The 12,402-nt window shown below is 39.1% G+C and overlaps 1 protein-coding gene across 1 annotated transcript; it reads left to right on the forward strand.

Moving 5' to 3' along the window:
* Positions 1-371: 371 nt before the first annotated feature.
* On the forward strand, positions 372-12,052 carry commd5 (COMM domain containing 5). Its single transcript, XM_061686325.1, has 7 exons — positions 372-593; positions 681-841; positions 2,820-2,848; positions 3,131-3,181; positions 7,268-7,363; positions 7,451-7,526; positions 9,714-12,052. Exons 1-7 carry the CDS (start codon positions 473-475, stop codon positions 9,813-9,815), a joined length of 636 nt encoding a protein of 211 aa, XP_061542309.1. The 5' UTR covers positions 372-472; the 3' UTR covers positions 9,816-12,052.
* The last annotated feature ends 350 nt before the right edge of the window (positions 12,053-12,402 follow it).

Raw genomic sequence — 12,402 nt, forward strand, 5'->3', positions numbered from 1 at the left:
GTGTGCGACAAGAATATCAAAGAACAGGGATGTTGGTAGCTTGGCACATTGTGCTGCATAAGGATGCGCAGAACTTCATACAATTACGACAAAGGAACTGGGAGTAACCTATCACAAGTCCATATTCTCTATTGATAATACACGGTTCGGCATTAACAAAACAGTAAACCTCGTGAAAATCATACGAGAAATTAGCAAATTACGAATTCCCTTTAATGGGAATGTCGCCTCTGCCAAAATGACAGCCACATTGGCACGTTGGTTCGCCGGGCTGTTACACAGCGCTGGCGTATCTTTTTTCTGTTCAATCTGTGAGCTCAATCGTCAACGCAAGAAATACGTTATCGCGAGGTTTACGATCGCTACCACAAGTCATGTGACGCAACGCGGAAGTTGTCACGTCTTCTAAAACAAAACTTGACTGTTTTAAGTTTTATTAGTGAGTATTTAGTTTAAAATATAATATTTAGGAATGTCGTTTTCCCACGAAAAGGACACCAGCTTTCTGGGTGCTAGAATACCACCTGAAATCGAGTCGATGTCAAATGGCTTGAAGGATGTGGAGCAAGAGATGTTCAGAAAATTACTGAAAGGTAATTGCTTGTTTGTAGTAATGTGACTGTAGGAAATAGCCGCTTCAAAAAACACGTTCATCAACTTAATATGTTTTGTATTTTCAGTTGTGGTGAATGCCCTGGAGGGAAAGGACTGCAGAGACACGATGAAGTCAATAGCAGACAACAGTGGCCTTCCACAGGAGAAGCTCAGTCACATTGTAGCTGGAATGTACAGATTGTTGTCTGAGGCTATTCGTATACCGCAGTCATTACTTAAACAAGAGGTGAGCTTATTGTTATAAACTTGAAAGCTGGTTCAGAATGTGAGAGAAAGTAGGCCCTATTGGTTTCTTGCCTTTAAAAATATATATATATATATATATAATTTCTATTTTTTGTTTACATATTTTGATCAATAACTGTAAAGACATGCTCCTCTGATTCCAAAAATCCGTTTGACAATCAATACATTTTACTGGTATTAGTATTTTAATTATTGGCAGTTGTTATCTGTCAAAAAGTCACAATTGTTTCAAAGAAAACCATATTCTGAAGTAATACTTCAAACTTTTACTGCCAGACATTTGTCTTTACCGTTAGGTGTCCCAATTTAAGTTGCATGATTTGCAACATGTTTTCTAAAGATACAAATTACATTTTTGGAGGCATTTGATTTTCCATGAAAACTACCACAAATGCATTTGTGTGTCTTCAGAGTTCCTTTTTTGTGTGTGGTTCTTTTACGAACGATCCTTCTTTGTCACTCAAGCTGTCTTTACTGTTAATGCCACTGAAGATCGCCTTATTATGTTGTTGCAGTACACCAGAGGTATCTGTGGCAGCCATTTTGCATTCACACAATAGCAGACCGCAACATAAAATGTGTTATTTCTGACATGAATGAACATGCAGGAATTTGTGAAAGTGACGCAACTATTGCATGTCTTTATCGTTATTACGATTGTATAAAGAAAATAGTTTAATGAGTAGTTAGGGTCATTTATGCACACATTTTATTTATTTTTATTTTTTTTAAATGTGTCTTTACCATTATAGATAAAATTATATGGAAAATGACCCATTCAGGTTTACTGACATGTCATCATGGCAATAGGCAGCTGATGCGTAGCAACTCAATACAGCACACAATCCCAAATCAAGAATTTTGTCTTCCAGAACCTTGAGACGGATTAGCAGGATGACTTTTTTGGTAAAAGAGAAAAAGCACAAGTGAAATGACGTAGTTTTTAGTCTGCATGGTGCCATCATGAACATACACAGTATTTAATTTTTTGGGGGATTTGAACATTTAACAGATGCACAGTAAACATTAAACAACAGCAATAACTGAATGAGGTGTGTTAGCACGCTAATATATGATTCAAAGTGTGAACTTTCCATCAGTTGTTCTACTTTTTTTTGTTATGTTTTGAGGTCCGCAGTATTTGAAATGACTGGATAGGCTCCTTCGACCGACCTTCGTGTGGATAAGCGGTACAGAAAATGGATGGATGGATGAATTGCATCTTTATTTGGATCTATAGCGTGTGGGAAAAGACACAGTACCTTCCTGTTTGGGATCTTGTGTATATTTTAGTTTACTCAACTTGATATCGATACAACAGTACTCTTATGCCTGTCCCATGAAATTATTTTTCAAATCCCATTTGATTTATGGTAAACTTGTGCCACACTTTTTTGCGACACTGTTTTGTAAATCATGTTATTATGTAACAGACCTAGTTTCTTTTAGGAATCTTTTCAATAATTTTTTTTAAATTAAAAAACCCTACAGCGGTAATTGAGAGAAGAAATGGTGTAGGAATCTATCAACAACATTGTATATCAAAATAATGTCATTTGTTTTCAGTTGGAATTTGGAAATCATTTTAGTAACAAAATAATAAAAAGGGGCCTCATAGTCCAACCTCAGAAGGAATTTTCACTTTCTCACATTTTGAAACGACCTCATAAATAGTAGTTAACCCACAGCCCACATTCAAGGGAGTAAGAGCAATACTCATAGAGTCCTACTCTCTGGATGCCCATTTGTTTGGACAGTGGAGAGCACATCAGTCTCACAGTTCTGAGGTTCTGGGTTCAAGTTTCAGCTCCAGCCTTAATGTGTGGATTTTTCATGTTCTCCCTGTTCAGATTTTTAAAAATCTTCAGTTTTTGTTTGAAAGGGAACTTAATATTTGATACAAAGTGGTGTTTAAAATATGAAAGCAATTGTCTCGTAATGCTTATGTTCCTGTGTAGGCCTTTAAAGAAGATCTTCGAGAAGTGAGGCAAGTATCAAGACTTAGCTACATCCATTGTGTTCATCATGTCTTCTTTGATGAAAAATGTGATATTTTTTGTGGTCAGAAAAACATTATTCGGGTAAAGAGAAATTCTTTTACCTGGCTGATGCTTCAGCTTTCGTCACTGTAGCAAGGTATAGAACTTCTCTTTACCCGGAAAATATTCGGATAACCACAAGACATCTAAAACTGTAGACTTTATTACATCGTGTTGATGTACTTCAGCTACTTTCCTTCCTGTTTGAAACATTTTTGTCTTGACGCCAGGATAGCAGAAGACTTCATCACAGATTTCTGCAGTGTGGTGTTTGGAAATCGGTGTGTATTTACAATTCATTCTTTTCTTGCCTCTCCCACTGTTATGTATGATTATGCTGTCAATGATAATACGTATACAATTTATTTGCAATGGATACAGAGATGTTTTAACACGAGGATTTTGTATTCAACCTGCTGGGTAAAGGTAAGCCACTAAAGTGAGTGTATCGGATGGGAGTAATATGTTCCTGTTTTTTCACACTTATCAGGATACGAGCAGTGCTGTTCAATATGTAATGCAGCTTGTGAAAGATCTTGCTCAGGATCCCAAAGAGGTCATCATAGTACTGTAGTCCAGCCTGAAGGAGACAAAGGCGTGTTTCAGCATCTGGCAGGGACGCAGACTGAAGGAATTAAACAATGTTTTTAAAGACGTAAGAAGCTGGTTTTGTATAGATGTATTCTGTCAGAGGGTATATGGGTGACAAATAGATGACAAATAATAAGAGGGGGATATCTTGGCAAGAAAAAGTGTTTAGTTGCAGAAAGGTGTGAATGAAAAAAAACCTATCTCCTGGAAGGTGGTGAATGTGGATGATGGTGTTGCTGATGCCGGAGTGACTGCTGAGGACTTATGGTACATTTTTATGTAAGGCTGTGTGTGTCATCAGCCTACTAATGAAAAGCTATTCCGTGCTGGCTGGTGACACGACCCACGGGGAGCATATACAAAATGAAAAGAATTGGGCCAAGGGCCGACCCTTGAGGGACACCACAGGAGACGAGGAGTTATGACTGGAACCGGTTTGTTGCAGAGTGTGATAGTTCGACGCGTGGCCGGTTTTGTGTCAAAAAGCTGCAGTGAAAAAGGGAGGCTCAGTGATGATGGTGATCCAGCATCTGCTTCCACCAGCAGATTTATGACTATGCTGTGGGTTGGGGAGAAGCCGGACTGAAACCTTTCAAAGAGGCTATTCCCCTTAGATTTTCCTGAACCTTAGTAGTCAGTAATTTCTCTGGTACTTTAGAAATGAATGGAGGTTTCATATAGGTCTGCCGTTAGTAAATACTTCTGGATTCAAGATTGCTGGATTTTTTCCCCCCCAAAAGAGGTATGATGACAGCTGTTTTAAAGGAATGACTTTCCTAGAGGGAGTTACCTCCAGTTCCAGTTCTCATGTATGCGTTGGGTAATTTTCACATTAGAAAACTTAGTGAAAACCCAAACCTAGACTTCCAGCAGCTGTTTTGATGTTGTTCACAAAATATCAACATAATCCCTTTTTTTTTTTTTTTTTTTTCTCTTCCCCCCCTCATGGTACCATGAAACAATGTTCAGCCTCACATTGTTATGCTCCCATCATCATGCCTCACTGTTGAAACTGTATTTTTAGGATTGTCGACCTTGCCATTCCTTTTTCAAACATTCAACAGCATCCTTATGTCCGCACGGCTCAACTTTTGTTCACACCAAAGAACCGACTTCCAAAAGTCAACCCCGTGTTCCATTTTTCTTGGGCAAACTTCAGTTAGGCTTTGATGTGCTGCTCTGAGACTATTGGGAGTGTTCTTGGATGATGACCATGAAGTGCACCACAGTCAAGAGCCCTCACAACAGTCTTACGTGAAACATTAGGCACAGTTCAGCAACAAACATAAAAGTCCAGTTTAGCGATTGGGGTATTCTTGTTAAAATCTATGACTATATTTCCAAAGTTCTGGAAAACAACCAATTGTTAATTATATTACTATATACATTTATGAGTTTCATATGTGCAAATCAATGCTAATATGTGGAACTGCACTTTCGGGAGGTGCAGATATTTTAATTATCCACTTGAGGTCACCATCCACACAAAATACAAGCACATGCCTATTTGAGCTTGCCATGCTTGAGTGACGTGAACAACAGCCCATGTGGACATGGTGGTTAATGGGTGATTTTCTGGTTAATCATTTGCACTGTTCCTCACACTGATGGTGAAAACGTGTTTACTGGATATAGGAAAAGAATAATCTTATTTGGGGGTTTCCGGTGAGTGACCACGTCGCATGCCGCTGTGCTCCACCGTGCCAAACAATTTTAGAGAACAGAAAAGGGGAGAAGTGAACGGACTCAAAACTAACGAAACATAACAAAGCAAAAAGAAAAAAACATAATGCCACCAAAAAAGAACTTGACACTCGCGGAGGATGTTGTTGCCGCTATCGAGCAGCAACAAAAAACATTCTTAGCTTGGTGGAGGAGTTGAAATGCAGGACCCTTCCTCGATCTGGCCGTCTGACCAAGCTGAGTAACTGAGGAAGAAGGGCCTTGGTCAGAGAGGTGAACAAGAACCCTATGGCCACTAAGGCGGAGCTCCAGTGTTCCCTTTCAGAGATGGGAGAACCATCCAGAAGGTCAACCATTGCGAACACACCCCACAAATCAGGCTTTTATGGTCGAGTGGCCAGACGGAAGCCACTTCTCACTAAAAGGCATATGGCAGTCCGCTTGGAGTTTGCCAAAAGGCACCTTAAGGATTCTCAGACCTGCAGAAACAAAACTCTCAGGTCTGGTGAAATCAAACAGAACTTTTTGGCCTGAATTAAAAGCGTCATACCTGGAGAAGAGCCACTGCTCATCACCTGGCTAACACCATCCCTACTGTGAAGCATGATGGTGGCAGCATCATGCTGTGGGGCTGTTTTTCTACTGCAGGAACTGGGCGACTAGTCCGCATAGAGCACAAGATGACAGCTGCCAAATGCAGAGAAATTCTTCAAGAGAACTACCTCCAGAGTGCTCTGGAACTCAGACTAGGACGTCGATTCACCTTCCATCATGACAATGACCGAAAGCACACATCCAAGATAACAAAGGAGTGGCTTCAGGAGCAGCCTGTCGATGTACTTGAGTGGCCCAGCCAGAGCCCGGACTTCAATCCAATCGAACATCTCTGGAAGTACCTCAAAATGGCTATCCACTGACACTGCCCATCTAACCCGACTGACTTTGAGAAGATCTGCTGAGAAGAACGGGAGAAAGTGCCCCAGAACAGGTGTGGCAAGCTCGTAGAGATATACCCAAGAAGACTTGAGGCTGTGATTGCTGCCAAAGGTGCTTCAACAAAATATTAAGCCAAGGGTCTGAATACTTATTTACCTGTTATCTTTAAATATTAAAATGTTCGTGACTTTTAGATGTTTACATTTTCAATACATTTTCACAACTGTCTGAAAATATGTTTCTACTTTGTCATTATGGGATACTTTATGGAGGTTTCGTTTGTTTTTGTTTTGTTTTTTAAGAAAAACTATACACAAATCATCTTTAGAATACGTCTGTAACATAGCAAAACGTGGAAAAAGTGAAGGGGTGTGAATACTTTCTGGTGGCACGGTATAATATGAGTTTATATCCAACCATTACTAGCCCAAGTAAAACAAGGCACATTTTGACTCACAAGTCAATGTATACACTGCACGGCACTTTTTATTTTTTAGTTTAATTTATTTATAAACCATACTTTTCTTACTGTGTGGAGGTGTGGGGTAACATTCAAGAGCCATCAGGATCGTGAATAATGTAGGGTAATTACGAACATAAATTGTCTTTTTCTTAAATCACATATATAGAAGTTTCAGGATTTGGTGGACTTAAAAACTGCATGAAATACTTTATAAAGCCAGACATAATTTACCATTAAACATCCCAAAAAGATTGAATGATAAAGATGGGCAATATAATTTAAGAGGGCTATTTAAATTTAAACAGTCAACAATGCACACAACACTGAAAAAAAGCATGTGCATAGCTGGCTGTGGGGTGAAGTTGTGAAAGGTCTCCCTGATGAACTGAGCGAATGTAGAACAGCTGCACAATTTCAAAGAAAATGACAACTGCATATACGTCATATAAAGTTGGATGATTAAAGCACATATAGTACTGAAATTATACATTTCCATTTTCAGTTTTTACTGTATCGCCTCCACCTGCAAGATGAGCATCCCCTCACTTCTGAAGTCCCAACTGATATCACTTTTTTACCAAGCTAATTGAGCAACTCTCGAGTAGTCCCTTTGAATGAAGTGGTCATGTGACACTAACTGTGCTTCTTCAGCGTGGGAAATGATAACATCCTTGCTGCCTCTCTGTAATTGCAGCCGTGCAGCTCTAGAAACAGCAACTTCTCAGAGGGATCCCCACCTGCCTACAATCGACGAATTTAAGTGGAGAGTGGATGTGGCCATTTCTACAAGGTAATGTAGAGCGGGAGGCTGATCATCTTACAGATGTTTCTCTGTTCTGGGTCTGGTAGAGTAAGTTTGACACTTATGTCTCCTCAGCTCGTTGGCCAGAGCACTGCAGCCGTCTGTCTTGATGCGGATGAAAATGTCAGATGGAAATTTTCACCAATTTGAGGTACTTGCACAATTAGTGGCACTTTAATCTGGAATTTGGGCCTCATCAGTAAATTCTATTATATCGTTACTATGGGAACAACTCATTTATCAATGTGCCGTTTACTATTCTTATCATTTTCAATAAGGTTAACTAACTTAAAGAATATGTACAATGCTAAAAAATATGTTGTAGTAGACAATGTTGTTAGGCATTCTTTATGTACTTTTTTCTTATCTCGAGAGACATAGTGTACTCTCCCTGGCCAAAAGATGAGGCACACCTACCTGCACATTATAATATTGTGTACAACCTTAAAAATATGTTGTTTCAAAGATAATGCTCAACTTTGTTCATCAACATCCAAAGAGTATAGCTCTTCTTATACTCTTGTGTGTATTATTGCTGATATAGTTGGCAGTAGTAGCCTGTTGTTGTGGCCAATGAGTGTGTAGATCATACCACCAAAAACGACATATAGAATATACGCACAACTTAAAAACAAAACTGCAATCGAAAGAGGTTGACTAAATTACTAAAATCTAGTCAGCTTTATTTATATAGCGCTTACGCAACAGCTGTAACAAAGCACTGTACACAAAACATAATAATAGCAATGATAATCTGGCACAGTTTACAGTTGGTTATCACGTCTGCCTCAGAGTTCTGAGGACCCGGGTTCGAATCCGGCCTCGCCTGTGTGGACTTTGCATGTTCTCCCAAGTGCCTGTGTGGCTTTTGTCCGGGTACTCTGGTTTCCTCCCACATCCCAAAACAATGCTTGGTAAATTAATTGAAGACTCTAAATTGCCCGTAGGTGTGAATGTGAGTGCGAATGGTTGTTTGTTTCTATGTGCCCTGCGATTGGCTGGCGACCAGTTCAGGGTGTACCCCGCCTCTCACCCGGAGTCAGCTGGGATAGGCTCAAGCACGCGTGCGACCCCAGTGAAAATAAGCGGTATGGAAAATGAATGAATGAATGAATAATAATAATACAATCATAAATACCAAACAAAACTTTCAGTTAAAAAAAAAAAGAAAAAAAAAAAAGAACACTCGCAAAAAAAAAAACAACTTAAAAAACAGATTATATTTATATGAACAGGAATCGACTTTTTAAATTCTTAAATATACAGTCAGGCCGATAAATATTGGAACATCGACACAATTCTCATCTTTTTGGGTCTAAACACCACCACAATGGATTTGAAATTAAATGAACAAGATGTGCTTTAACTGCAGACTTCCATCTGAGGGTATTGATATCCAAATCAGGTAAACATTGTAGGGATTACATCAGTTCGTGTCCCACTATTTCAGGGACCAAAAGTAATGGGACAAATTAACAATCATAAATCAAACTTTCCCTTTTGAATACTTGGTCGCACATCCTTTGCGGTCAATTAGAGCCTGAAGTCTGAAACGCATAGACATCACTTGACGTTGGATTTCATTCGTGGTGATGCTCTGCCAGGCCTCTACTACAACTGTCTACAGTTCCTCCTTCTTCTTGGGGAATTTTCCCTTCAGTTTTCCCATTAAAGTTGATCCCTGAAAAAGTGGGAGACATATATGCAAACTGTTGTAATTCCTATACTGTTCACCTGATTTGGATGGAGATACCCTCAAATTAAAGCTGAAAGTCTGAAGATAAAATACTTCACCAAATATTTATGAACCTGACTGTAAAGTCTGGACAGATTTGATAATAGTTTTTGTTGTTGTTTGAGAAACATTTACAATACAACTAAAAGCCAAAATCAACAAGAGATGAAGGCACTTGTTTTAATGAACTTTAATAAATGTAGTGTGATAGCAATTTATTTAAAGTCAGTTTCCTGTCACACACAAAAAACTAAAACAAGGAAGAAGCCACAAAACAATGTTTACAATCTAAAACAGAATGCTCTATTATGTAATGTATATGTTGTTGCAATCATCGAGTTTTACACCAAAATATTTTAAATACCAAACTTTCTGTAAATTAGTAAGCTACTTCAGTCAAAAGGGGGTGCCTCACTCCATACCAGGTTCCTCAATTCAGGCTCGAGGTTGATGAATGACTTGAATGGAGGCCTGAGTGAGCCGGCTGTCATTATACTTTCTACCCATTTGTGTTATTCAACCAGATTATAGAACAGGAGCAGAGCATCAACACATGATGTGCAAATTTATCAAATAACATAATTTTATTGTTTTCCTGTGCAGGTGCCACCTGCTAAATTCCAGGAATTGCGCTACAATGTGGCTCTGATCCTCAAAGAGATGAATGATCTGGAGAAGAAGAGCATTCTCAGGATCCAAGACTGAAAAAACATTCCATTATCAATGAAAACATTGATAGTTATAAGAAAAGAAAATCTTATTTCTGTTTTAGTTTAAAAAAATTATCGAGCAGTAATTTTATACATTACCATTTCATACTGTACAAAGACATACCAGCCACAGCATTAGGTACACCTACAGAATCCAATAAGGTACAATTAAAAAAATGTAAGGAGTACTTACTGAGTATGTTTTGGGTACATGTGTTTATATGAGCTCTTTCAGACTGGCTGGTAATTCATTTAGCATCCGTGTGAGATAGACCAGGCATCTCTGTGACCGTCTGTCTCGGCGGGGGAGCGGAGACAGGGATGCAGTCCCAGTCCGAGGTTGGGGGTCATGGTGCCATCTGGCGAGAGCATGTCCGTTACAGCTCTTATGGTCAAGTTCAAAGTCACTGTTAGATTTGTTGTTATTTCAGCAGAGATCGATACAGTAGCCAAATATTGTAATCAAGTACTGTTACTGTAGAATAATATGACTCCAGTAAAATAAAAAGTAGTCCTCCAAATATTTACTTGAGTATGAGTAAGACAGTACTAAGTGGGGGAAAAAAACTACTCAAGTAAAGAGTAACTGGTGAGTAACTTCTGATTTAAAATAATAATACTCAGACCATGAACGTCAAATAAAATAAAATGTTATAATTTAAATTGTTCAGTGCCCAGAAACCAAAAACACATGCATTTGGCCCGACAGAAACATTATTTGCTTTATTCACTTCGGTGACTGAATGAAGAAGCTGTTTGCTGACCAGACTTATTGATTGTGTGTGTGTGTGTGTGTGTGAGAGTGAGTGAGTGAGTGAGTGTGAGTGTGATAGCGAATTTAAGATTACAGCATGGCACGTATCCCCAAGAAGCATGTTTTACAGTGACTTATAACCATTAAATAGGGCTAATGTTGCCAGATGCACTGCCAAAACAGCAATAGAAATGTCTGCGATTTACTGCAAGGTGCTTTCTCAAGTTAGAAGTGAGCTGAAATATCCACGTTTGGGCAGACTCTAAACTACACTGCATCATAAAATTGTTGTTTTTCGGAGTTTGTAAACTCCCCCCCCCCCCTCACACACACACACACCAAATTAGTCATTTTAATTGGCCCGCGAAGGCTTTGTGTGCAGTCATGTGACTGCCTTGTGCCATCTTACTGGTGAATTGGAGTCAAATGACACTAGGGATCACATTGGATTGGTGTAAGAGGGCCCTATGCGGAAGTCAAAGATGACGTCTGAAAATAGATCGCGCACGCAATAATAGAAAAATAAAAGTCGGAAGCGACGTGTCGATCATAGTAAAAGTATCGATTCTCCTTAACATTAATACTCAAGTAAAAGCAAAAAGTATGGTCAATTCAAACTACTCTGACAAATACAGTTTATCTAAAATGTTACTTGAGTAAATGTAACGCGTTACTACCAACCTCTGTATTTCAGTGTTTTTTTTAAATACAGTACACAAACACAGGAAGTATGTTTACAGCATCAAGTACAGAAAAAAAGAAAATATGTACACAAAGTCAGCCAAGCCCATAATTTTCAATTATACATCATTTTTTCATCATCGTGTCCCACACCGGGTGAGAGAGAGCTCTGAGCCGCCACAGTTAAGCCTGCCCCCCGCTGCTTCTCACATGGCACGGCGAGAGTGCGGAGTGCTGTGAGTCCAATTTGACATAAGAGGGGGGCCCTTTTGAGGTCATCATCTGCTCCTATTCATGTGTATTGAAGTGACCACGACGTTAATCGCTGGCGACAATGAATGCAAGTGTCACTAGTTCATCATCCACGGTTACATCAAAAATTACAAATATATTAAAGTGTTGTTGTAAAACAAAAAATAAAATAAACTGAGACTAGACAGCTGAGACAAGTTCACTCAAAACCCGGAAATGCTCTGTTATCGTTCACATGAGTTGAGTGGGCGAGTATAATGTAGGAATTTAATTACCAAAACGACGTCACACTGTTGGCTAATTCAAATGTTGTCGTTTGCAAGCGGTTTTGGTGTTCAAAAGCTTTTACAGTCAAACAATAAACCGCATAGATGTCAATCTTAAACCATGTCATCGACTCATTTTGACCTATGTTATCGTACCACTGGACTGTTTGATAAGATGCACCATGGTGAAAATATCAAGTTCATTGGCATCTGTGTTCTTGCATGAAATGAATCATTTGTGTCCTCATTTGTATAAGTACATCTCTCTGCTACAGTGCGTCAGTTGTACGTCCACCAGCCTTAATGTCGATGGTCGGGATTGAGTTCACAGGCTAGACCGGCCGACCTATATTATGCACTCTTTTACTACAGACATTGCACAGATCATTTTAACACATCATCACACACACGATGCTTCCGGATGACCAAACGGCTTTATTGTGAAATGCCAGGAAATAGTGCTGATTGTCTTGAGGTGGTGCTGGTAATGCAGTGGGTTTCTACAATCAGAATAATATGGAGGAAAATCGCTTCACCGCAACCATGAAACTATGCACTCTAGTTCCAGTCTTTGATGGGAGATACATTACACCACAAGATGTCTTTTTATTTTTATTTTAAATTGTGAA

The sequence above is a fragment of the Phycodurus eques genome, chromosome 9 (assembly GCF_024500275.1).
Source record: "Phycodurus eques isolate BA_2022a chromosome 9, UOR_Pequ_1.1, whole genome shotgun sequence".
In the NCBI taxonomy this organism is placed as follows: domain Eukaryota; kingdom Metazoa; phylum Chordata; class Actinopteri; order Syngnathiformes; family Syngnathidae; genus Phycodurus; species Phycodurus eques.

Excerpts from the sequence above, each read along its gene's own strand:
- commd5 (XM_061686325.1), top strand. The coding sequence starts at position 473 with ATGTCGTTTTCCCACGAAAAGGACACCAGCTTTCTGGGTGCTAGAATA. Across the intron at positions 2,849-3,130 it reads GAAGATCTTCGAGAAGTGAG|GATAGCAGAAGACTTCATCA; the intron begins GCAAGTATCAAG and ends TCTTGACGCCAG. Across the intron at positions 7,527-9,713 it reads GAAATTTTCACCAATTTGAG|GTGCCACCTGCTAAATTCCA; the intron begins GTACTTGCACAA and ends TTTCCTGTGCAG.